Source organism: Diadema setosum, chromosome 7, assembly GCF_964275005.1.
Source record: "Diadema setosum chromosome 7, eeDiaSeto1, whole genome shotgun sequence".
Taxonomy (NCBI): Eukaryota; Metazoa; Echinodermata; class Echinoidea; order Diadematoida; family Diadematidae; genus Diadema; species Diadema setosum.
In genome coordinates this window covers 40,948,520-40,976,253 of record NC_092691.1, presented here as the reverse complement: position 1 = coordinate 40,976,253, position 27,734 = coordinate 40,948,520, and the positions used below count along the sequence as shown (strand labels likewise).

General features: G+C 38.5%; 1 protein-coding gene across 1 annotated transcript in view; it reads left to right on the top strand.

Annotated features, from left to right (window-relative positions):
* Positions 1-15,730: 15,730 nt before the first annotated feature.
* The window catches only part of LOC140231244 (monocarboxylate transporter 12-like), a 41,592-nt gene continuing 29,588 nt past the window's right edge, over positions 15,731-27,734 (top strand). The window contains exon 1 of the mRNA XM_072311392.1: positions 15,731-15,908. Within this exon, the coding sequence (XP_072167493.1) occupies positions 15,731-15,908 (178 nt within the window). The remainder of the gene's footprint in view (positions 15,909-27,734) is intronic.

The following is a 27,734-nucleotide window of genomic DNA, read 5'->3' as shown; positions in this document are numbered from 1 at the left end:
GACCATGGAATGTTCCAGGAAATTTATTAAAACTAGAAAATTTGACTGATTATCATTTTGAGCTATCTTACATGAAAGGAGGTAGTGTCCCACCAACCTAATGATAGCAATGAAAACTTCAGGAAATTTTATGAAGATTAAATTTTCTAAAGTACTGTAATATTTCATGAACAATGTGATTGCTATGTGATCTAAATATATTAAAGCTTCTTAAGAAGAAGAAGAAGAAGAAGAAAATAAAAACATGTTTACTGATAAACAATATGATCTGTTTAATAGTAATGTCTCATGTGTGTAAATGAGTTAGTATGTGTGCGTGTGAGTGTATATGATATGTCAGCGTTTTTATGCACCTGTGTATGTGTAATGCACTGATCAATACATGTATTATATCATTGTGTGTGTTCATGTTTATGATAATCTTTTTTTATGATGCTGATGTGATAAATGGCCAAGGCCTTTTAGAATAATATTGTAATACACTTGGGTATCTTCATAACTATGTGTGTGTGTATGTGTGTGTGCATGTGAGGGTGTGTGTGTGTGTGTGTACAATAAGATTCTCCCACATGCACGCGGACACACACACAAACAAACGCTCTTATTTTTTTTTTTTTGCCTTGAATGATTAGTCATTTGATTAATAACATGTCTTTGAACAGAATATAAGGCATTTGCCTTGACCTGTGACGGTCAGTCAGTGCTCTCTCTCATTATTGTCTCGAACCACCTTGTTCTTGTCCTCCTTTGCATAGCCAGCATCAGGAAAAGCTGAAACATGAGATATAATGCAACTATTAAACCAAAACTTCATTTTTTTTCTAGGTATATGGCTAAAAGCAGTGCTTTACAAATGTGTACAGGGGCCGCGGAAGCGGGGGGCTGGGGGGGCTGCAGCCCCCCCCCCCCACACTTTTGGCTCTTTAAAAAAAAAAAAAAAATCGAAACAAAAAATCGTAAAAAAAAAAAATCAAATTCAATTTCTAAAGATTCCGCCCTTAGATTCTTCTAAGCGGGGGGGGGGGGGGGGGGGGGGGGGGGGGGGGGGGGCTTGACCTTGACACCCCCCCCCCCCCCCCCCGTCTCACAGCCCCCCCAAACTGAAAAACGTTCCGCGGCCCCTGGTGTATATGTATTTCAGCTTAGAAACACTATGGGAACTATACTGCGGCGAGCAGCCCCATACGCATAACTGCGGCCAGCAGCCCCATACGCATAGCGTCATGGGGCTGTGAACTGTAGCATACAGGATCATGACGGATATTGTATTGCGGACAAATATCAACTTAAAATCGGGAAAAATCTTCAATTTGAAGACTTATTAATAAATAAGTCTCCGTCTCACAGCCCCCCCAAACTGAAAAACGTTCCGCGGCCCCTGGTGTATATGTATTTCAGCTTAGAAACACTATGGGAACTATACTGCGGCGAGCAGCCCCATACGCATAACTGCGGCCAGCAGCCCCATACGCATAGCGTCATGAGGCTGTGAACTGTAGCATACAGGATCATGACGGATATTGTATTGCGGACAAATATCAACTTAAAATCGGGAAAAATCTTCAATTTGAAGACTTATTAATAAATTTGAAGTATTGATAACAGAGTTCGTGCAAGGTTTGCTTCTGCAAATAGTTCCTTTCTGTTCAAATTGATGACTAAATGTGACTCGGTCGAGAGGAAACTGGGAGAGCTACACTGAATTGACGGCCAGCGCATGCGCACACAGACATCATATCCAGTCAATGGATTCGAAATTTGTGCGCAGTGATGTGTGCGCCTGCGCTGACCGTCAATTCAGCGTAGCTCTCCCAGATTCCTCTCGACCTAGTCATATTAAGTCATCAATTCGAACAGAAAATGACTATTTGTAGAACCAAACCTTGCACGAACCCTGTTGTCAATACTTCAACCTTACTTGTATGTCTTCAAATTGAAAATTTTTTGTTCGATTTAAGGTTGACGTTTGTCCGCGATACTACCCTGTCATGATCCTAAATGCTACAATCCGCAGCCCCATTACGATATGTGTATTGGGCTGCTGGTCGTAGTTTATAAAATATGGATTTTCGCAAAAACTGCAGGATATTTCGAGGAGAACTTTTTACTGTATATTTAGGATGTACAAAACATCACATTTCCGCATTCAGAAAGTAGTGCCAGTGTTGCTGGAACGAAACCCATTTTCTAAGCCTCTTTTTCAGCTTCACCCCATGGCCTATTAAATGTTGTGAACAGAGAGTCAAAGTCAATTCAATTGTGCATTCAAGCAAACAAGTTGTCTCTTTAAAGTAAACAAATCTAATGATATGTTATTCAGTAATTCTGTCACTCATTTGCCAGGTGACATAAAAATGGATAATGATTGTTTAATTCAAGTTGAATCGTCTAAATCTTCAGGTTTCTATTACATTGACATTGATTTATCATGGAAATATCACATAGATTATTTATCTAAATGCTTTCAAGAATTCAGTACTAGAATTCTAAATAAGTTGAAATATTTTTTTCCTAAATATAATTTGAAAAATTTATATTTCGCGCTTATTTTTACCCTATCTGAATTACGGTATAGTTGCCTGGGAGAATTGTACAAAATCACACATTTAGAAAATTTTCAAAATACAAAAACGGGCTATTCGTTCAGTCAATCTAGCTGGTTTTTATTCTCACACGAATTATTTCTTCTTTGAAAACAGACTCCTTAAGGTTGCTGATTTGTTTCTATACAACTTAGGCACATTTATGTATCAGTTTCAACCAACAACTTTACCGACATAATTGATACATATGTTTCAGAAAACTATGCGGTTCATGCATACCCCACAAAACAAAAAGACTCGTTTCACCTTCCACGTACTCGCACACTCTTTGCTAAAAAAAAAAAAATTGCTTTCACCGATCGGGACCCACATTCTGGAATGATCTTCCCGCAGATTTAGTCAAATGTTCTTCTCTGTTTATTTTTATACAAATACTCAAATTGCTGTCACTTAATGAGTATAATTTACATGATTAGAATTATGTACCCTGTTATTTTACATTATTCTCTTTCAGTGCATGGCGGATCAATTATACTCACTACACTATAGTACTCATACTTTGAAGTCGTTATGAAATTGATCGTAGATACAATGTAGGCCATGCTCGTTCAGTAACAGTAGTAAACGCAGTAGCAGCAGTAGTAGTGGGCATCGTATAGAGTAGGAGTAATAATATTGTACTATTATTATTACTATTATTATTATTAGTAGTAGTAGTAGTAGTAGTAGTAGTAGCAGTAGTGGTATAGTTGTTGTTGTAGTAGGAGTAGGAGAAGTAGTAGCAGTAGAAGTTGTAGTAGCAGTAGTAATGGTAAAAGTAGCACTGTAGTACGGGTAGTATACTACTCTGTTGATAATAATACTACTAGTAGCTGTAACAGTCGTAGAAGTAGTAGCAGTGGTAGTAAAGATTCTGGTTATTTCTTATATTCCTGCATGTATAAAATCTGATAACAAACAAAGAACAAGATCAAAAGCAATCTATATGGTACACTATCCGGGTCAGACCCGGAAAGGGTCCGTTGGGGTCACACCCCGTTCCGGGTCAGAAATGACAAGGAATGGGGGCAGATATGACCCCATTCAGAGTCATGAATTGGGTCAGGGTGATCCCATTCCGGGTCTTCAGCCAACAACTTCACCGACATATCGATGCATATGTTTCAGAAAACTATGCGGTTCATGCATACCCCACAAGACAAAAAGACTCGTTTCACCTTCCACGTACTCGCACACTCTTTGCTCAAAAAACAATTGCTTTCACCGATCGGGACCCAAATTCTGGAATGATCTTCCCGCAGATTTAGTCAAATGCTCTTCTCTGTGTATCTTTAAAACAAAAACTCAAATTACTGTTACTTAATGAGTATAATTTACCTGATTAAAATTATGTAACCTGTTATTTTACATTATTCTCTTTCAGTGCATGGCGGATCAATTTGAAGCGTACGTTTACTTTACCATTGGTTTCAGCTTTTATCGTGTTTATGCTCCCACAATACTACACTGTAGTACTCATACTTTGAAGTCGTTATGAAACTGATCGTCGATAGGTCTTGCTCGTATACCAGTGTATTTTTATGCTATCTTTTATCAATCAGTACTTATTCTCTTTTCTTTTTCTCTTTTTCTTTTCTTTCTCTATTAAATTGTATAATAAATGTTAAGTATTGTTAAAATCCAAATATCCAAAATGTGAACAATGGTTATGATAGAATTGTTTCTAGAGTAAACCTACATTAATGGTTTAGTAATATGTTATATTATATATAATATATTATATATATAGGGACTGTAGCTGCTGGTTATTGCTACTGTCTGTTATATGCTGTAATGTATGATACCCGGGCACCTTGTGTAATCTTGGGTTGGCTCTTTCTAATCACGCCACTCTTCCGCCGATCCGTCTCCCGATTTCCACAAAATTCCATTCACACTCCCCACATCAGTCATCACATCGATCGTCTCATACTGATGCTCTGTACACACTCTGCTCTGGCACGGTACGGTACTCACAAACTTGAAGCGAATCACAATCAAGTAACTGTGCTGTGGTATTGTCCACTGTGTTCTTTAATGCATCGTTTCACGTCTGACTCACTATACACTTGGACACTTGAGACACGATCGAGCATCAATGAAGGTCAACTCGATGAATTCTTCACTGCCTGTCATCAACCTGATGCACGTTCTACGTCCTTACATGGTTACCGACCAGAATATAGTGGGTAGGAAAAAGGTAGAAAAACGGAAAAGTTGAAAAGTAGAAAAGTAGAAAAGTAGGTTGAAAGATTGTGCGCCTCCCCCTGGTCACAATCACAGCATCCCTCACCCGTTTCTATCAGCCAAGTCCTCTCTTCTCTTTTGCTATACTGCCTATTATACTAGTGACATATGCGTTTTCAGGTTTGACCACAAGGTGGCGCTTTTCCTGTTAAATCAGCAGTAACAGGGACATTGTAATCAAACCGGCGGACAAAGGGTCATCAACTGTCATAATGTTAACCACTGACTATATCGCTGAAGGCGAACGACAACTATCAGATAACAACACCTACACACTACTAGACAAAGACCCCACACAAACTTATCTAGAACAAGTAAAGAAAGCCATTGAACCACTAGAAATTGATCCCAAGGTCAAGAGGGTACTGACCCCACCACACCCAACCTGCCCTAACATTTATTTCCTACCCAAAATTCGTAAAGAGAACAACCCTGGGAGACCGATCGTATCGTATCGTTACGACCGCTTGTTCAAAAATTGCCCTCTTTCATTCAAGACACAACACACTTCTTACAACACATACAGGAAATAAACACCAAGCATGCCCCATTTTCACCACGTAGCATCCTAGTATCAGCCGATGTGTGTAGTTTGTACACAAACATACCTCACAATGAGGGTATCCTAGCAACAAAACGCGCACTGGACAACCGCATCATTCCACATCCCCCGACTGACCAACTCTTGCGCCTTTTCGGCTTGTACTTAACCTCAAGTACTTTCAGTTTCAAGGCAAAGTATACAAGCAAACTCATGGAACTGCCATGGGGACCCCCTGCGCTCCTCATATGCAAATCTGTTCATGGGTGACTTAGAGCTGAAACTGATCTTCTCGAAAACCAACACCACAAGCATCTTGTCAGGCAGTTGGAAACGCTTCATTGACGACATCCAATTCATATGGCTAGGATCACCACGCACACTGTCAAACTTCCAACTGTCCTTAAATGAAGCGCACCCCACTATCAAATTCACATTTCAGTCATCCGACACTGAAATCACCTTCCTTGACACATACCTCCTACTCCACAATGGCACCCTAAACACAGAAATCTTCACTAAACCCACGGACACACATGCATACCTTCTACCCACATCATGCCATCCCAAACACACATTCCACAGTATACCATACAGCCAGGCCCTCAGAGTGAGACGCATCTGCTCTAACCCAGAAGACGAATCGCATCATCTCGAAGAACTTCGCAGCCATTTCGTAAGACGCAAATAAGACCCACAGACCGTAGATGATGCCATAACAAGAGCAAAACATAAACCCAGACCTGAACTCCTCACCTACCACAAGCGTAGAAAAACACAAAGACCAGTCTTCACAGTCACATACAACAGAGCCACGGAAAAAATCCCACGCATCATCCAACAGCACCTCTCAACACTACAGTCGTCACCATCACTTCAGATAACTTTCCCGAACCCCCTCTCATCTCATACCGCCGACCGAGATCACTTCGTGATATCTTAGTTAATGCAAAAGACCCGAAAACACAAACACACCACCAACACACAGACATCCACCCCCACTCTGGCTTCTGCAAATGCAAATCAAACAAATGCATCCTACACAAACACATTACAGAAACAAACTCATTCACAAGTAGCACCACAAATCGCACATACCCCATCACAGACTACATCGATTGCAAATCAACCTGGGGCATCTATCTACTGACATGCACACTCTGCAAGAAGCAATACATTGGCAAAACAGAAACCACACTCTACACACGACTCAACAACACTCGCTCAGAAATACGAACATTCAACACACAATCAAAACACCTCCCATACACAAGGCACTTCAACCTCCCAGAACACAGCCTGAACTGCTTACAAATCACTGCCATTGAACTAATCAAGAAGAAGACCCGCTCTGTGATTCTAAATCGTGAATCCTACTGGATAGCCACACTAAAAACATTACAGCCAAATGGCATCAATGTTGATCCTTAACCAGCAGACCATTAACTGCACATGCGCAACAATGTGATGCGCATATATGCAACCATACGCCAACCCACACATACACACACACACACGAACAGACACACTCAACCCGAACAGACACCGCCGCAAGCCTTTATATCCGCCATTAATAAGGTAAATCCTTACTTTATTATGTGAACCGTTCATATTCTGTGCCTTATGTAATATTCTGTCATATGTTATAATATGTATATGAATGGTTGTGGTATATTAGTATTATTTACGTCATTATACGATAGCTAGCAGATGACGCGTGACTGTTGTACTGTATTATATAGCCACTTACGTCTTGCTATGCTGCCACATGCTGTATTATCGTCGACAACATAAAAATGTCTAGTTTGATATTATTACAGTCTTCTGTTACACAACACATAAGATGAAGATACTGAATTGGTGTTTTTGTTATATACCTTCATCTCAATCAATAACACGAGTTTGATATGAAATGTATTCAATAATATGCAATTGATTATGTATATTATTATTGGAGTCTGTTATATAATTACGGATTGATTGATTACATAGTCATGAAGGAGCTACACTGATACTGTAAATGGTCGAGACCCCTTCTCGCAGTCTATATATATATATATATATATATATATATATATATATATATATATATATATATATATACATATATATATATATATATATATGTATAGTGACATCTCCTTATATTTAAGGCTTTATTACGAAATGTTTAAATGGTAGGATGTTTTTTTAGGATGATCTACACATATGCATCAAATGTGAAAACTCGAACTTTTTTTTTTTGAATTACTATTAGTAATTAGTATCATATAAATTCAGTGAAATGCGCAATGGTTACAGAAACCTCTTCATCCTATTCAAAACAACACTAACCTTAGTTATTTTACAAAAAAAATATCATTGATGTGATTTTTTTTTTTTCAATTCAAATGTTCAACTCATAACACCTAAAAATTAACATTCTTGGCCTCTTTGATATCACTATATTCTATGAACTAGTATCTATTTTAACATTGGTTGGTCTGAATACCATTTAAAGTTTTCTTTTTCATAATTTATTGTAAGTTTATTTACTACAATCCAATCACACACCTTCTTCAGTGTAGAATCTAACAATGCTGTCATATCATATATGTTTTTGCCAGATAAGAATAAATTGTTGTCATCTGCAAACATAATCGGGTTTGAAATATCACTAAAAAAAGACAAAATTAATCATTTACGTATATCAAAAAGAGCAACGGTCCTTATACAGATTCTTGAGAAATATCAACATTTATATATATATATATATATATATATATATATATATATATATATATATATATATATATATGTATATATATGTATATGTATTATTCATAACTCTCTGCCCCAAAAAGGAACGTGTGCATAAAGTCAAAGAGTTGAAAGGTTGGTCCGTCGGGTATTCGAGCTTGGGTCTGCCTGAACCGCTATGACGTCTCCGTGGCCGAGCGGTTAAGGCGTTGGCGTTCCATGCCAAAGACCCGGGTTCGAGTCCCGGCGGAGACCAATTTTTCAACTCTTGCGCTTTTCCGAAAAGGAGGAACAGTAAGAGGAATAATAATGTCAAAGCTACGCACCAATTTTCTCCTTCCTTTCTCATATCTCACATATATGTATATATATATTTCGAGGAGTTATTATCAATAGATACGTAATGTTGTCTGTCTGTTAAATAACTTTCAAACCCCTTTAAAACATTCCCCTGATTCCATAATGGGACATTTTCTTGATAAGGATAGAAATATTAATATAATCAAAAGCCTTTCATAAATCTAAAAACAGACCTTTTCTTTAAGTGCTGCAGATACATTGTAAACAAAAATGCCATTTCATGTACTAAAACCTTGCCTAGTTGACTCGAATTGACAACATAGTTTCCCCTAATTTATTCTATCTGTGTAATGATCATTTCGTTACGAAATGTTGACATTTCGTCGACGAAATGACTGATCTCGAAACGAAATAGGCCATGCGATAGTTTGCGCCCCATACAAAACTACGGTCTTTGTCCCTGGTTTAAACCATGGACAAAGATTGTACCACCTTCGTGAATTCAGGCCTAGAGGTGCTTCGTGTCCTGCACTTATTATGCGAATGATCGACAGAGAAGTGACGGGAAGAAATAGGGAGTCGAGATAGACAGATGGGGGCGTTTGACAATTATAATACAACAATACAACAGAACAATGATATCAAGGCAACGTCACAACATTAAGGAAGTATTTGAATGAGTGTATGTCTTTATAAAACGCAGGCAGCTGCAGTGTCCTGAGTCTATACATAGAGAAAGGACTGATAAAAGGCTATAATACCTATGGCACTTCGGAAGTCTTAAGAGGATTGTTCTTGTTGATACAGTGTCATTATGAACAAATGAAAAGAAAGAAAAAAAAAAGAAATGAAAAAAAAAAGGAACAAGAGACAATGGTTATTCATTTATAGATTCATGGTACGTCAAGCAAGATTTGGTGTACTATGAGCTACGTCAATCTTCTGAAAACTTCCGCAGAGCGAGTTTCCAATCTATACACTGCATTTTGATGATATACTTTTCCGCCCTTTTTATGCAGACTGTTTAGGATGTCATAGTTAGAATCTGATTTGCATGCGCCAGACCATACATTGCAGCAATATGATATGAGGGATTCCACATAACCCCAGTGTAATCTAGCCAACTGAGAATCACTGCAACAGTATTTAGTACTGCCATTAAAATAAACCCTAACATTTCTCTCTTGATTTGGCTATGTATTTGACGTGTTTCTGCCCTGAGCCAAGTAACAATACTTTCGGGTTTTTTTTTTATTTTTTATTCATTATTATCCTGTTTCTTTTATCCACACTTGGGTTTCATCCAGTGCTTGGGTATTAACGTTTTCTCTCTATTTCTTCCTTTAATTTGTTGCTGTACATACTTGCTCATTGGGACCCGGGAATCGAAGCGGGGTTGTTAGCATCGTGAGGCGTTGTTTAAAGTAATACAATAAAACCATTCAATAATATTAGAACTGAGTTATCAACGGTGTCGAATGTACGGCGTAAGTAAATGCAGTGGCGTTCAGAATGTCTGAGATCTACATGCCAAGACAACTCATTAATCATAAAAATGTATGCGCTCTCACAAGAGTGATTCTGCCTACGCTAATTGATTAGGAGATGAAGTCTTATGTTTTTTCAATATCTTAGAAAGCTAGAAGTTAAAGCTTTTTCAATGGTTAATTTTGTGAGAGCATATTATAGAAATGCCTATCGGTCTTCAGTTTTTCACACAATTTTATCACCTAACTTTGGAATGGGCTGAACTTGTGCAATTTTACAATCTGGTAGATACATAATTCTTCTGTAGGTGATAGAGTCAATAAAATTTCCAGCGTATCTAAAACATTAAGAACGATAATCTATCATATTTTGTTGCGCCCTACAGTTTCATTTTTTTTTTTTACAATAAAGGTTCAGATATCATTTTTTCAAAAATGTATTGACATATAACGGATAAGTCACACTTTTCATCCTAACCTGAATGATTATGGATGCAAGAGTTGCATCATCCAGATACGGATTCAACACCTTCGAAATATGGTAAAACCGATGAAAAATTAGGTGGACGGTAAAGCAAGTTTCAGTCTCTGGCACGCAGACGTGATATGCATTGATAATAGACATTGTTTGGTTGCCTGTGTCCAAGGTCGGTGAGAAGTCAAGAAAAAATTATATCTGTTTTGACAAAAAATAGACAAAAACACAATTGATGAAATCCCACGATAACGCCAACAAAGAAATGCTTGTAGGCACTGATACTTTGTCCCCAACAGAGTCCCTTTCAATATAGATTTTATTAGTACCCTACAGTCGCTCTCCATGATTCGTACACACAGCATGACATTGCTTCCACGGCCCATTAAAGGACAAGTTCACCTTCATATACATAAGGATTGAGAGAATGCACCAATATTAGTAGAACACATCAGTGAAAGTTTGAGGAAAATTGGACAATCGATGCAAAAGTTATGAATTTTTAAGATTTTTGTGTTGGGACCGCTGGATGAGGAGACTACTAAGGCTCGTGATGTCATATGAGTACAACAGTATAAAGAAAATATAAAGAAATGTTTCACTTTTTTTGCATAGTAAAAGAGCACTTGACTTGCCTCTTTCTAAAGGCAATGGGAATAATATTACCCATAACATATGTCTGTAACGAGTCGAGGGAATGTGTACTTTTTTCAAAAGATGAAATTTTGTGAAACTCTCTTTATACTTTCCTTATATTGTTGTACGCATGTGACATCATACACTACAGTAGTCTTCTCATCCAGCGGTGACTGCACAAAAACTTCAAAAATTCATAACTTTTGAACGGATTGTCTGATTTTCCTCAAACTTTCAATGATGTGTTCTACTAATATTGCTACATTCTCTCAATCCTTATGTTAATGAAGGTGAACTTGTCCTTTAAGCATGATAAAATGAATAAGCAAATCCATTGCTGCGGTAGTATTGCCCTGCATGTCAACTGCACAATAACACAAAGGGAAATGTAACGTTTGATACCTGTCACTCTTTTATTAGTGAGGTATGCTTTATGATCATGAACATAAGAGACAAGGCTCCTTTGGATTTTACGACCCTATAACAGTGGCTGATGAGATTTACGTTCCCAGCATTGAACGTGTCTGAAATGTATGGACAAGGTAGTAAACTACCCACACATGACCAAAATAGATGAAGATGAATAAACTATAGGTTATTTAAAACGAAAGGAGTATTGAATTGAAAGGAAAAAGAGTCGTAAAGCAATCAAAACTCAGTTTGATGAGTACTGTCTACCGTGACTAATGAGTACATTCAGACAATGACTGCACACAATTTGGACGCTGGTAACTACTAATCCTTCATAGATTCACTAATGCATGTCAAATTGAGAAAATGATGAGCAGAAAATAAGATAATACATTGTAACATGCGCACTAATTACTAGTACTGGACTGAAATGAAAAAAAAAAGTACTGCTTATATTATGCGCTAAACGTAGAACACGAACATGACGAATGACAAGTAGGTGAAATGGTCGTGGATTATAAACAAATATTTCAGACCTTAAAGAACAAGTTCACCTTCATTGACATAAGGATTGAGAGAATGTAGCAATATTAGTAGAACATATCATTGAAAGTTTGAGGAAAATCGGACAATCCGTTTAAAAGTTATGAAGTTTTTGTGGAGTCACCGCTGGATGAGAAGACTACTGCAGTGTATGATGTCACGTGCGTACAACAATATAAGGGGAAAAAAAATCCATCTTTTAAAAAAAGTACACATTCCCTTCACTCGTTACTGACATAATGTTATGGGTAATATTATTCCCATTGCCTTTAGAAAGAGGCAAGTCAAATGTTCTTTTATCATGCGAAAAAAGTGAAAATATGTTTAATTTTCTTTACTTTTTCTCTATACTGTTGTACTCATGTGACATCACGAGCCTTAGTAGTCTCTTCATCCAGTGGTTCCAATACAAAATTTTTAAAAATTCATAACTTTTGCATCGATTGTCCAAATTCCCTCAAACTTTCACTTATGCGCATGTATGTGTTCTACTAATATTGCTGCATTCTCGTGATCCTTATGTTTATGAAGGTGAACTTGTCCTTTAATTTCATTAAAAGGCAAAAGTGTCACAGCCGGTGAAAGCGTGTGATTGCTTGTTGGTCCAGTGTTGACTACTTAAATACGGTATTCAGACAAAGTAACACAAAACACAGTGATTTCGGAAATTAAGTTTAATTCCGGTCTTCCAAAATTCAGATACAAATATGGTGGTGGTACAGAGAACAAAACAAACACACAGACACATACGTCACACACACACACAAACAGAAAGTTCAGTCACGACATGACAATCATGATACCTGTACTTCCAGTCTACTTAAGTGCCGGCTTTATCCCAATCTCCTAACTCTTCATATGTACTGAAAACCTAACAACTGCTTCGCAATATGGCCGTAATTGCATAAACTTTACTCCGGTTACTTACATAGGTTTACAACACTCACAATTAAACTATCCATGGGCACAAATTATACTGATTTCATGAAAATAACCTCAGTCAGTGTCAGTGGCGGCGCATCATGAACACGAACAAAGATCGGGGGACAAATAGCTTGCAAAAAAAAAAAAAACCCTCATCACTGTGCGGTGTCTATAGTTATACATAGTGTAGGCCTTTGACTGCCCGTGGAATACATACTAGTACTGGTGGCTGCTATCCCTGTACCTTACAATTATTTGCCTGATAATCGCCCTTTCTCTTTTGCTTTGTTGGTTGCTTAGTTGGTTTCATTATTTTTCCATTCGAGAAGAAGGCTGTATAGCCAATATTCAGATGAACTACCTGGTCCTCACTAACTATGCACCCTGCTCTTTGCGATGAATGAATGAAGCGGGATCTTTAATAGGTGAGTTGTGACTATCTCACACATGGGACCTTCATTATAGTGATAGTTATGTCCTATCCGAGGAGCACAGTGTTTTGCCTCTTACTAGAGGGGACGGTATGATTACACATAACATTGATCAGCTAGACTCGGGAATCGAACAGCAGGTCATTATGGATTGGGAGCCAGACGCGCTATCTGAATCACCGTCATGACCGTCCTCAGATGACCACCGACCGTTCGGTCATGGCTTTAAGGCAGTCGAAATTCCTCGGCTTCGTGTGTACTTACACAGATAACAGTGATTAATCTATACACGATTTGTTAAAGGGATGATTATAGTATTGGAGGAGATGAGGATTGAGCTTTTAACTTTTTTTTGCGAGATACTAAGGAGCCCCTTATGAAATGTTACAGAACAATGTTACAGAGTAGGTCGGGGGAGATTTGGAAAGCCAACACGAAAGGCCAACTTTTGGATGTCAAAAACATCCGGCGTCATCCGGGGACTGCCGCGTTGGCCGAGCAATCGGGATGGTCCGTGTGGCTGCCGTGTAGATGCCGTGAAGGTCCATGTAGCTGCCTGGAGCACTCGTGTAGTCGCCGTGAGTATCCTTGACAGTCCAAGGACAGTCATGGATCATCAAGGCAGCTACACGGACCTACACGGCATCACACGGCAACAACACGGACCATCACATTCAAAGACAGTATTACAGGGATGAACACGGGTCTTCACGGTCCCTACGTGACGAGAACGAGAAGAAGGTTGATGAAAATCTAAAATTGGCAGATTGTCGTCTGCTGGCGTGGTACGCGCAGCTGCCGTGTTGGTCCGTGTATACGCCGCGATCTTCCAGCATGGACCGTGTAGATGTTGTGCTGTTCCGGTCTCATCTGTCATGTTAGTCCACTTCCTGGACTGTATTCGTAGCTTTATGTATACACTGACATGCAGTGACGTACGGACGTACGTTGATGGTGTCTATATGTACACTGTATTACACAAGATCACTTCGGGAGTACCAGTTGGTGGAGAGTGTCGCAATCAGCGGTTGGGCGCACTGTGTTAGTGTGGGGAATGTGGACGATTAAAATCGTCCAGTATCTGGACTACTGTCATGTCTGTGTAGCTGCCGAGTTGATACCGTGTGACAGTCAGCAACGCTCGTCGACGCTTCATCAAGGGCAAAACTATCCCGGAACTCCCCGGATCATCGCCGGCATGATCCGGGGATCCGTTTGTAGATCCTTGAGGATCCGTGTTTACGTGAATGATTGTGGACAGATCGTTTTCGTGTTTGTAATATGTGTTAATTTTCTTAGGAATATATTGTCAACAAAGGTTAACACTCTAAAAAGCATAAACGAAGCCACAAGTTTTCTTCAATATGCAGGAGTAGCATTTCTGGAAGCAAACAAGAGCCCTATAAGCTAGGTCAATTACAACTCAATCCATACAAAATGATCTGTAAAAACCGTAGCCAAAAGAAGTATTTTAAAGACATGATGAATTACAATCGTCGTTGTTTATATTTCAATAACCAAAACTACTTTCAGACACACCTAGTAATCGAATATCCCGTCGACAAGGCATGACTGCTTAGTTTTAGACGCATAATGGGAAAGACTGATTTAAACACCACAAATTTCATTACAGTTATCTTAATTTTGCTCCCAGGCTCAGATATATAGCCATTTCAGGAGTGTTCGTGTACGTTACGTAGGTTTAGCATAGACTTTGCGCGTAAAACGTGCATCTATTATGGAAGTGAATGTGGGTATCGCACAAAAACGCTAACACCATCACCGAACTTGAAAAGGCGAAAATGATAATCCCTAGGGGCAAGCATGTAAATCGATAACACGAACGGCAGAGCTCGGTTCAGCAGATGGCATTTAACACCGAGCCCAGCACCAGCAACCGGAAATACGTCATAATTTTGAGGTCAACCTCCCAACACCGACTGATTTCGGTTTTATCGCAGGTGCAAGTGCTGAGATAGCACTATGGCACTAGCACTAGCACCGAACTTGAAATCACCCATTGTGTTCATACTTTAGGACGCAGTCACCTGGTACTAGTACTTCAGACACGACCAAGCGCCACAAGTCAGCCCTGCCTACTTATGCGACGTACGACTATGAGAACAGCCAGACATGAACAAACGGTGTATGATTTTACATTACCGAAAAGATAAAATAATGTTTCAAAATACAACGTATATACCAATACACGAACATTCAGCACATAACAATGTCCATTTATATCCATATAAGCACTCACGAGTATGAAAGGGCAACGTGTCTTTACGTTTTTTTTTTCTTACGTCGCTGATTACTATTTGGCCATGAGAATTACTGCGTAGTTATCAACTTTATCGCTACTGCTAAATTCTCTCGAATTGTATTTTACTTAGGGCCTACATAACAGCCAGACGATGGGATCATGGTTCCGATGGCTTATCCTGGCTGGGATAGCTTCGATCACTTTTCTTGAGATGGGGATTATGAAGTCGTACGAGATATTCTACGTGGATTTTACGGTACAAATTCAATTGTCATCAGCGACTGCAGGCCTGGCTATGTCTAGTAGCCAAGGTCTGGCCTACGCCCTCGGTAAGAAAACACACCTGATCAAGTTTGCTGACAATTTAATGCCTTTAATGCAAGCTCATTTGCCTGTCTTTAAAATCCAACAAACCTGTTGATTAAAATAAAGGTAATTTTCATTCAAGTAAGTGAAGTGAATTTTCTTTCCCCAAAGATACCTGCTATAAAAACAAAACAGAACAATACAGCGGTGAAGATCAGGGGACACTTTTTTTCCCTCTGGGTCATTTGCATTGCATAATTATGTCTACCTATAAAGACATTTAAAAGTTTAGTTATTAGGGATAATATGCCTTAAACCTCTTTTCTTCTTCCTCTCTTTAAAAGAGAGCTGCCTCATGTTTGCTTGTATGTATGTGAGAATTTATTTCTTTTTTCCCCTTTTTTCAGGCGATTTGCCTTATTTTTGTTAGTTCAGTTGAGTAATCAGTTATTCCCCATGAGGAGACTGCAAAATACAAGCTTTACTTTTTAGTTTGTCTCTTGCATTTCCGACAATTTTAATTCTAACTCAATATAATAAAAAAGACCACAGATCGAAATGGTGTCCTTCCCTTCTGTTTATTTTGGGGCTCGAGGGGATTTCGGGGATAATTTCAGGGGCTCATGTAATTGACATAACTACGTCACCATACTTACATTAATTATTCTGCCTTTTCTTTTTCCTTTCTTTTTCTTCTTTTCCCCCGATCATACCTATCAGATTCTATCACTGCCTGTGTAAAGATTGTATTGTGTTTAGATTCTTTATAATAAATGCACTTACACCCAGAAATAATTGAAACTAAATCCCGTGTCTGTGACAAGTGAAAAAAAAGGAAATGATTGTCAATTGACAATATTTCACTTTGTTACAACATTGCACTGATGTTGTGTTACTATCTGTATATAAATGTTTTGTGTTGTTGAAAATGAAACAGAATTGCAGAGATTAGGGGGCTATGGTTTAGGAAACTTGAAATGACGGACAAGACTACACTGCCTAGCTATTCATGAATTGAAACGGAATTTGAAATGTGAGGTGCATGTTTTTGAAACGGAAGATTGCACAATTGAAATCGCTCGAAATTTCTCCCTGTCAAACAAAGTTAGTCATAACGTTAAACTCTTTGATTTTTTACTCTTGTATTTTCTTTTTGTCTAAACTGTCTCCAACGCAAACACATACTTTACGTATGATTTTTAGATCGTCATGACATCTAACTGTATACAATATACATATGTCCGAGAAAATCAGTTCGGGATGAATGACCCACCAAGTAAAATCTTATAATACTGTATCCCAAATGAGTGTACATGAATTTGGGTCTTTATTCAAGAAAAAAAAAAATAAATGTATTCCAAAAACTTTGTTATCACGAAATGAATTCTCTCTGGTATGTCGCCCAATGAATTTTCCCTCTTGACTAGTGTATATGGAGCATTACACAACATCTAAAAAAGAGTGGCTCTCCGATTGGTCGATTGCTCATCACGTGACATTCACTTAAAAGTTCCGTTGCACGCAGTTGCTGCCGTGCAATTTTGTTTTGAGAAAAAATGGATATCGCATGGCTGACGTCACCAGTTCAAATTGAGTTCCGCGTTACAAGCGCGCTTACAAGTATTTTGTCAGTCCTAGGGCCCGTTGCATAAAACTTACCATTGAATTTCAATGGTAACTACCGGCAAAATTAGGCATCACAGCCAATCAGCATCAAGGATTATAAAATTTACCGCTGATTTGAAGACTTACCGCTAGAAAGGAGCGGTAAGTCCAGCGGTAAGGGTTTTATGCAACAGGGCCCTAGTGGTGATCAATTATCATTTTGGTTATTAGGGAGCGTTAGATTTTAGACGCGCGGACGTTCAAAGAGAAAAAAACATGATCTGAGCGTGCGCAGTAGCGCGGATCAAGTTACTGCGCACGCTCAGATCATTTTTTTTTTCTCTTTGAACGTCCGCGCGTCTGAAATCTAAAGCTCCCTATTCTTGTAAAACACAAACGTTACTGACCAATAGAAAATCTACCACATCAAGGTGCGCCTATCACTCTCTTGTTATACTGGCGCGTATATCGTGCTTTTTTTTTTCTCATTCTCTCTCGATCTCTCTCTCTCCCTCACTCACACACACACACACACACTCTCTCTCTCTCTGTTGCTTTCTCTCTTCCTCCGTTTTGTTTTATTTCTACGTCATTTTTTCTCTTTCCTTTCACAGTTTTCTTTACTACCTTTTAGTTTAACAGTTTATCAAAAATTAATATTGGATCGATTGCATTCGATGTTAGTACAGTAGTCTATAGACACACTCTAAATATACTTGGGTGCTGTTCGTTATTCCGAAGGTTCGATATTCCGAAGGTTCGTTATTCCGAAGGTTCGTTAATCCGAAACACACAAATTCCCTATACATAGAGGTTCGTTAATCCGAAACACACAAATTCCCTATACATAGAGGTTGGTGTTTTTTTTTTTTCATCCGAAAATGAAAAAGGGTTCGTTAATCCGAACATTTGTGGCGTTATTCCGAAGGTTCGTTATTCCAAAGATTTGTAAATCCGAAAATGAAATTCGGAAAAACGAACCTTCGGAATAGCGAATCTTCGGACTGAAGAGCCTTCGGAATAACGAACCTTCGGAATAACGAGCTGTAACCATTATACTTTGTAGATATTATAAATAATCATAATTGGTAATTACTTTTTCATGTAAACAGAATCCATATCCCAAGTACCAGTTACAGTCAGACCGCAACGCTGCTGTTAATGAGCTCAAATCAAAAATTTATCGTACGCGCAGGTTTTTGCGCATGTCCTTCTCAACACCCGAGATTTTGCGAGATAATTCAGAGACAAAGTGCATGGTCTACGAGATTCATTTATTGACGACATGAAGATCTACTCTCCGTGACTAATTGACATGATTTGTGAATATTTGATATTAATCAGACCTTTTAATGCTTATATCATGTGAAATGAACTTATGATACCGTTATTCTTATCACCGCATCCTACTGACATTTTTTAAAACGATCCTAGAACATATTATGACAAGGCTTTCTATTTATTGATCACCCGACCCGTTCCAAAGTTGAATCAACTCATTACTGATATCCAACATTCTAGAGATTCTTGTTATAATAGCACAGTAAGAACTGAATTGGTCCCTCGCTTAGAAAACTATAAAAATTGAAAGTCTCGTCGAGTGAAAATCGTGGAGTGGCAATTTGAGATACATGCATGATCATGTGCTCTCAGGGTATCATTAGTTAAATTACTCGGCGATGTATAGGCCTACAGTGGAATTAGATGGAATAATTATTGTAATTCACAATAGAGATCCCCAAAGAACTATGTGTGCACAATAAGTTTTAGATCTTTTATTACTGATTAATAATGAGCCATTCATTAATGCAACAGTTACTGCTAGCTGAGTAAACAAAGTCCAAGCCAAAGTTGAGCTGTCGATCAGAGTGGAGTGTTGTTCTTGTTGTTGACGTGGAGATCTTAGCCCGAGCGCGTATACATACATCGTGCGCGCGCACACACACACTCATAGGGTCCTACACTTTTATCTACACACAGAGTATTACTGTATGTACAGCACACGTTTACTGTCCTTCCGCGCTGACCAACTGTTTCAACTCTCCACTCAGAGGGAATTAACCAATCAGAAACGCGTATTCGCGGCAAACTGAAATCTCGTCAAAAATTAACTGTACAACGCAATGATTTATTCGATCACCTGACCCGTTCCAATTATCAGTCCACATGAAGTCATCATATTTCCATAGTATGATATTTCCTCTTTCATTTCATACCTCTTCGATTTTGGTCCACGTTTATTTCATTGTTCTAATGTACCCCCTAAGAAAAATGAAAAATATGCAAATTTTATGTCTTATAATTTCCTTGCTCAATATATTTTATATGTCACAACCTTTCAAGTAGTCGGATGTCATTAAAGTACAACTTTTCAGCTTCTTATCGATGTATTAATCAGGAAGATTGGTAATGTCGTTTAGATTTACAGGGACTCTAAAAATATGGTCCTCCAGCTCATTACGTATTCATGTCCGCAAAGTCCATGCATACGCGTACGATAAATGAGAAGGCTTTTCAGGGTGTTGCGGTCTGACTGGTTATGGTGACATGGAATTAATGTATTGTCATTGTCATTGTCATTGCCACATTCGCACGTACAAAATGGCTGGATATCGAGGGCCGAATCTCGAGTTTGTTTGTTTGTTTGTTTACAACATACACGTACAGAAATAGTCTGCGCATGTATGAATTCTTCCAAGCTGAGAAACACAGAGCGCTTCATTGCCTGCATTTCTCTTTGCCTTTTGTTTTGTTTGTTTGTTTGTTTGTTTGTTTTTTTGCGCGTCACAGTGGTGTCGTTCGCACCAACAAAAAGATTTTTCTCCTCTTCACCACTTACTGGGGAAAATCCCTTTAGGCACCAACGAGGTTAAAGACCTCTTTGCAGTTAACCTTTTGCAAAGGTAGCTCGATCTTTCAGCACACTCACACAGAGAACAATGGACTCGCACACACGGTGCGATGTCCATTGCGAGCTGCCTTTGCAAAAGGCTACTTTGCAGTGCGCACGCTCTTAATCATGTGCGCTTTGAATGATAGGATATAAAATCGGGTGCTGTTCGTTATTCCGAAGGTTCGTTATTCCGAAGGTTCGTTGATACGAAAATGAAATAGGGTCCGTCACGAACTTTCGGAATAACGAGCATTGTTTCATTTTCGGATTAACGAACCTTCGAAATAACGAACCTAATTTCATTTTCTGATTAATGAACCTTCGGAATAACAAACCTTATCACATTTTCGGATTAACGAACCTTTGGAATAACGAATCTTCGGAATAACGAACCTTCGCACTAAAGAACCTTCGGAATAACGAACTGTAACCATAAAATCAAGAGCTTATTTTGGTTGTTCACATCGTCACCACGGAGCAAACTAACGCTCAAATTCAGAAGCGCAAGATTTCTTGGGTTTAACATCGCGCTGCTGATCGAGCTAATTTGTGGGACTTTTTGTGTCCACATGTGCAAAAAAAAAAAATAGATCATCAAAAACCTACAACATGAGCTTGCGATCGTGCTCAAAGTATGTCGAGATTTGTAGTACACACTAAAAAACAGGAGTGTAATTATTGACCCCTATGGGTGCAGACGCTTGTCCCTATACATGTATAAGCCACCCTAAAGGTATACATCTGCACCCCCATAAAGGGGTGCTATAGGGTACTTATTTGTACCTTTGAGGGTACTTATTTTAATCATCATGGGTACTTTCATGCACCCTTAGGGGTACTCATATGCACCTGAAGGGGTGCTGATTTGTATCATTAAGGGTACATGAACCACTAGGGGTAATCCTTTGTCACCTCAGAGGTGCAAGTAAGCACCCCATATAGGGTGCATGTCTACACCAAAAATAGGGGTGCAGAATATGTACCCATATAGTGGGGTGCGGATGTGTACCCTTAGGATGGCTTGTATAGGGACAAGCGCCTGCACCCATAGAGGTCCATATTATTTGCACTAATATTTTTTAGTGTGTATGTGACTGTCTAAAGTACACACTATGACATACACGGACATACACACATACAAACACACGCAGACAAGCTATGAGAGTAAGGTTGCAGCATATGTATAAAACATGCTAGGATTTTTTCCCTTATTATCGAATTATGCAATTTAATTGCTGGAAACGTAAAACAAAGCAAGGGCATGGAGGATTTAAAATTGCACTATAAGCAAAAATTACTCTATAAGAATAAGTTGTTTAAAAAAATATACATGTCGTACATTGTACTCTAGATGCTGTAGGCCATGGGGTGAGCTGGTTTTTTCGCTTGTTTCGTTCCGACAACTGCGGCACTAAAATGTCTCCACAGCTACGTGTAAACAAATAACCAAAAAGGCTACAGGAAAAAGTTCGACACAAACCCTCCTGCAGTATTTTGGTAATTTAGGGGGAAACAGTGAACTTTTTTGTCACGTAGGAGCTGAATATGTACACTTTGCCGTGTACGATATTCATTCGCGAACGATCATGTGATGTATTTTATCCAATCCGAATCGAGAATTTTTGTTTACGAGTCAAAATGGCCGCCCCCTGTGAGCTTGTCAACGCGTCTACGTCGTCTGCTCTGCCGAAACTTTTAAGATGCGTTATTATGCATGTATCATCGATGAAGTTTGGAAATTTCACGGCCATGACAAACCTAAGATAGACGAAACCTATTTTGTGTGCCAAAGAGTGGATCAAAATGAGTGGGGGAGACCGTGGAATCGCAGACCAGAACGAAGTGACTCAGCTGCTCAGGGGGACTGACTGCAACCTACATAGCCACAGGTTAGTTTACGTGCATACAGTCATAGCAGTCGACACTGCAGTGCAGTCTCTATAATATGCGAAATGTTAATGACCATGCATGATGACTACGGTAGTACAAGTACAACGTTAGCTATGTTATGAAGGTTGCTTATGTATGTTATAATGGACGCTAATGCAGTAGCTTAGCCGTCTGATAGCGTGTCTGTTACATTTTAGATAAATTATCTTGAATTTCACCTTGGCATGGCATAGCGCCGTTAACATCATAATGATAATGTAGCCTAACATGTTAGAATGAACTGATACATGTTCTATGTACAGCCCAGGTTAGGTTGATGTAGCTGATCGGTGATATTGTTTTGTAAAAATCTTGACGCACAGCCACAGGACTGGATTGAAAAAGGTCTAAAGTGCATGTAAATTTATATTTTCATAATCATGGCCATGGAGTATTAATATTAAAAATCCATCCTGTCTCTCTCACCCCGAAATTGGCGAATCCCCCCTCAAAACACACATTTAGCATCTCATTAAATTAACTTATTAATATTTGATATAAATAGGTCTAAAAAACCAACAATGACAATAACATAATTTCAACAATTAAACTCCCTAAAACATATGATTACCATTATGTTGAGCCAAATTATAAAGCAGTGGGTGGTGGTGATGTGAAAGGCCAAGGATTACAAGTATTAATGATGATAAGGCAGTTGTATTCATAATTATGATAATTGATATTGCATGTGATCAGGTGCTGAAAGCTGTAGATGTAATTTAAAATCAGTAATTGCACTGCAAGTACAAGTTGAAGTAGTTGATGATGACAATGATCATGAAGTGTTGATGATTACCTGGCATAGTGCTAGGGCCTATTGGTAATTACAAGATTCAAATATTGGCAGTCAATAGTCTACCGTACATTTAATGATATATTGAGTGTAACGTTCAACCCCTCCCCCTAGCGTTTAGCCTTTTTTCCCCCCTAACAAAATCCAATGGCTAATCATTGCTGTTCATTTCTCCATTGTATTACATAGGATTCCATGAAACGTGCTACAAGAGGTTTATAGATAGCAAACGCCTGAATCTCGCTAGGAAACAAAAGCTGAAGGAGGAGCCTGGTCCGTCAGCAGGAGCATCTGTTTCCTCCCCTAAGACGCTCACATCAAGATCAAGATTTTCTTCTGGAAGCTCTTCAGGTTCAGCTGTGTTGCCTGTAAAATGCATCATTTGCAACAGAGTCAACCTGCTCATTACTTGCCAAGGGAAATAGGTCAATATGATTGATATTGAAGAATGAAAACATTGTCATGTTACATACTATGTCCTTGATAAAATGAAGCAATATATATCCACCACTGAAACATTCACACACATACACAAAGAACTTCAGTGCAAAGTTCAGAAACAACAGAATGTACTGTATATGCACAAATGCTTTGGTCAATGTGATTAATGTTCAAGAATTGACATCTTACCAAAGTTGTGCATGATAAAATGTCTTTGTAATACAGATTGCTTCCTGTATTTTGAATGCCAATGCCATAGGGGACTAGAACTCTGGAAATAGGCCCCATCACTGCGTGTGTCCGTACTTGTTTATACGAAGGCTCGCCTGTTTAATAGATGCATCTAATGTACATGAATGTTCTTCAAAAAAAGAGTGGTTTTCAGTGATCACTTACCCCACAATTCTTCCATGATCAGTACAATTTGCAAAGTCTCGCGATTCCATGTTGTTCTTTTCTGATCTTCTTCTGGGTGCAAGTGTTTTGGTACTGTCGCGACATTATCATGCAAAGGCGCGCGCGCGCGGGGAGGCGTACGTAGCGCGCGAGCGGCCGAAAAGCCGATCGAATGTGAACGGTGCGTAAGGATCAAAAAGTGCAATTTCGAGGGGCTGTTTTTCAATTAAGTGCATGTTTAATGAACAACTCTGAAGTATATTTGATGATACCAGTACCAGAATGTATAGAAAAGATATATTTGTTCCTGACACCTTTGTAATGAAGATATACAGTTTCCTCTTTCCACAAAAAGCCAAAAACTGAAAGTCTCCTTTATGTCGCTTTATAACCCCTACAGATATACACGATGAAAACACTAACCTATCCTGTCTTCCACCTTTAAATTATGATACATGACTGAGTGGTATTGCAGAATAAGGTTGGTTCCCTCTAAACGAAAAAGAGTGCAAAAGACGCCAATATCCTTTCAGTAAGATGGTACAAGGTGTGTAATCATTAAGGAGACAGCAAATTGTCTCCTTTGAGAAACTGTCTCCTTAATATACACATTATAACCCCCATTTGTCTCCCTAATGTGGGCTACAGGCAAATATATATATATATATATATATATATATCTTGCTTGAAATGGGGGGGGGGGGAAGCAGGTGAGTTCTTCAACTTCAACATGTAACTATCATGTAGATATGTAAAATCGATACCTAGGGTAATCTACAAGTTCGTGACGGAGATGTCACATAATTTGCGGGACATACGATTTTGAATTATTAATTTCATTCTTTTTCTTAAATCGTTTGATATTGGTATATCTTATGCTAATACCGTAATTTAATCTGTTATTACTCCGTTGTTACTAGATCTAGAGACTCTAGTCTAACGTTAGAATCTAGTGAAAAAAGGAGCAATCGTGAGCTGGAAAAAGAAATAGAGTCGCAATGGTTTTCAATGCGACAGAAATCACATAGTTTTCACCAAGTTGCTGGAATTTTTTTGTTTTATGATGCGGGAAATTAAATTGTAACGTCCTTTCATCATCACGTATCAGTTTAGTCCCATGGGTTGGTTCTGATGTATGGTTACACTCTTGATCAGTACGCGTATGAGAGCTCTCATCCGACCACCAAGGGCAATTAAAGAGTGCCAAGACTTGGATGCTCTCTTGAATATGCGTACACGTACGCGTGCTCCAGGGGGTATGATGATCGGGTGTCCAAGACATTGACACCCTAAAATTATCCTGTATCTATTTTTAGCGATAGAAACTTAAGGTAGGGAATCCCATTTGCATGCCTTAAATGAAGAGTTCTAATACAGTGGTATGTTGAAGAGAGTATCATTTTAGAAACTCCCATAAAGTAATGAAAGTGGAAGGTAAAATTGTGAGTACATTTTTATTGACCGTTAGATTTTTAATTCAATATTTTTCGGGGCTCACCGTAAATTCCAGTCGATTACTAGGCTACCTTTTCAGACCCATGCGGCGCCATGCACTGCATGTGTGTCCATCATGTATATTTTGTGAAGAAAGTTCATCAAAACTTACAAATATTTCTATAACGGATACATTCGTGCCACACACTCTATAGTATCAGTATGTTATTACATCAGCTCTTATACTTGTAGAGTTGTGTTTGAGAGTGGATACGGTACTGTCACTGGACATTTTTTTTTTTTCCCAGTGTTTCTGAATTCTGTACTCAGATGATATTTTGGCCAAAAATAGCACCAGTTATTCACAGAGCCAATTACGAAAAATAGTTCAATCTGATTTTTGGAAAATAGACTTCAAACATACCCCTCTCCAAAAAAGTTGTCTTGATTTTCGTAATGGAATAATCAACATCTCACATCGTGTCCTTGCTCCAGAATCCTAATTCATACCCACAATTTACCTTGCACATTCCTACTGAGTGGAGGACAAAGGAAAAAATCAGCCAATGAGGGTCAAATTTCATGTTTTACTGTGAAATATCAAATCTGAATGTACAGTATTCATATAGTTCATGCAAAAGAATCTTGAGATTAATTGACATCTTTATCTAAAGTAGTGTTTTTTTTTCTTACATTTTTGTGGCACATTTTCATGATTTTGGTCGATACCACGATCTGTGAGGCTAGTCTAGGAATCCCGCGCATATTGGATGTCATTAGTACGTGGAAATGTGCACGTCCGGAATTACCTTGCTGTCCAGTAATAACCTACCGTACCTGTATATACATTGTAAATCAAGAAGTAAAGCATATATTCCAGATTTATACATGTTTCTCAATCCTGCAATGTATGTCTCTTTGAGCTTGTAAAGGCGGCTTGGGTAGGTTCTGTGCTGAAGTACCGAAGAGTCCACATTGGTTGTACATCAGAATATAATGTTTCCTGTAGGCCTACAGTGTAGACTCACTAGAGTCTGATGTTGTTAGTTTATGACAACTTCTAAGCAATCTTTTGTTGTTTAGTTTTTGAATGGTGAGTACAATAAAGTCAGAAAGAGGTGGGTTCTTAACCAGTTGAGGATGAGTCGCAAGTATACTTGGGAAGGTGTCTATGGGAAATGCATGTTGTAGCAAAATCAGTCCATCCTCAACGGGTTATGAGACTAGTACTGTGTCAAAGACAGTGTATTGCATTGATGTGTACATTTTGCCAGAATATATGAGTCTCATGGGAAATTTTACTAGAAAATCTGTAAAAGGCAAAACCTACCTTTTGTTGAATTGTATACCTTTTCTTGGTTTTTCTTCTTTCATTCATTTTTTTTTTTTTCAAGAACATACATGGGGTTAATTGTGGAAAACTTTGCACAATAGCATCAAATTAATATGAATCGTCTAAAGTGTCAAATAGCCTATGCTATTATATGCACATAGATACTAGTGGATACATCAAATTTCCTTGTTTTTTAATTTTTTTTCTGTTCTCCTCTCTCTTTTAGGAGCACATCAGTTCCACCTTTTCAACAGAGCTGACCTCTTGCTCCTCCAGCACAGAAATTAACCCATTGAGCAGAACATCACTCAACCAGATATCTCCACCTAACCCAATTGGTCCCCATCCTCCTGTACCAAGATAGCATCCTCCAGATTGTCATTTGGGAAGGAACATCTCTGCCTTAACTTGCCATCTCAGAATCTGAGCCAGAAGCGATTAGAAATCACTCAGTTGTCACAGTGCTACTGGGTAAGGAAAATGCTAACCAGAGAAAGAACAATACAATGGCCCATGTAAGCTGTGTTATAAGAAATCATCACTGAAATACATCTAACTCTCTACTGTACAATCTGAACCTTAACAATTATTAAACAGGCTTGCAAAAGTATTGTCCATAGAAGTAGAAAAACTATGTCAATGCACATTAGAGACCTTTAATTCAGCCCTTTCCTCGCAGTGTTTGTGGATACCAGCTTTGTGCTATATGCATGAAGAGCCATCATGATATGTGTTTGTACAAAAGAATCACAAAGTTTTCAAATTGTTTTGAGTGTGAAGGTACCTCAGATGATAAGCAAGTCTCATGCTCAGTTTTAGGTGTACTTGATGTTAAAGGGATCATACAGTTTTGGTTGAGACGTAATTTCAGGTTTCTCACAATTTTTGGTGAGATAATGAGAAACCTCTTATGAAATATGAAAGAGCATGTAATTCTACGAGGAATTCATCGTTTATTTGGTAAAAAATTGGTTTTGAAATGGCTGAGATATCCAAAAATCCAAAAAGTGATTCTTATAAAGTGT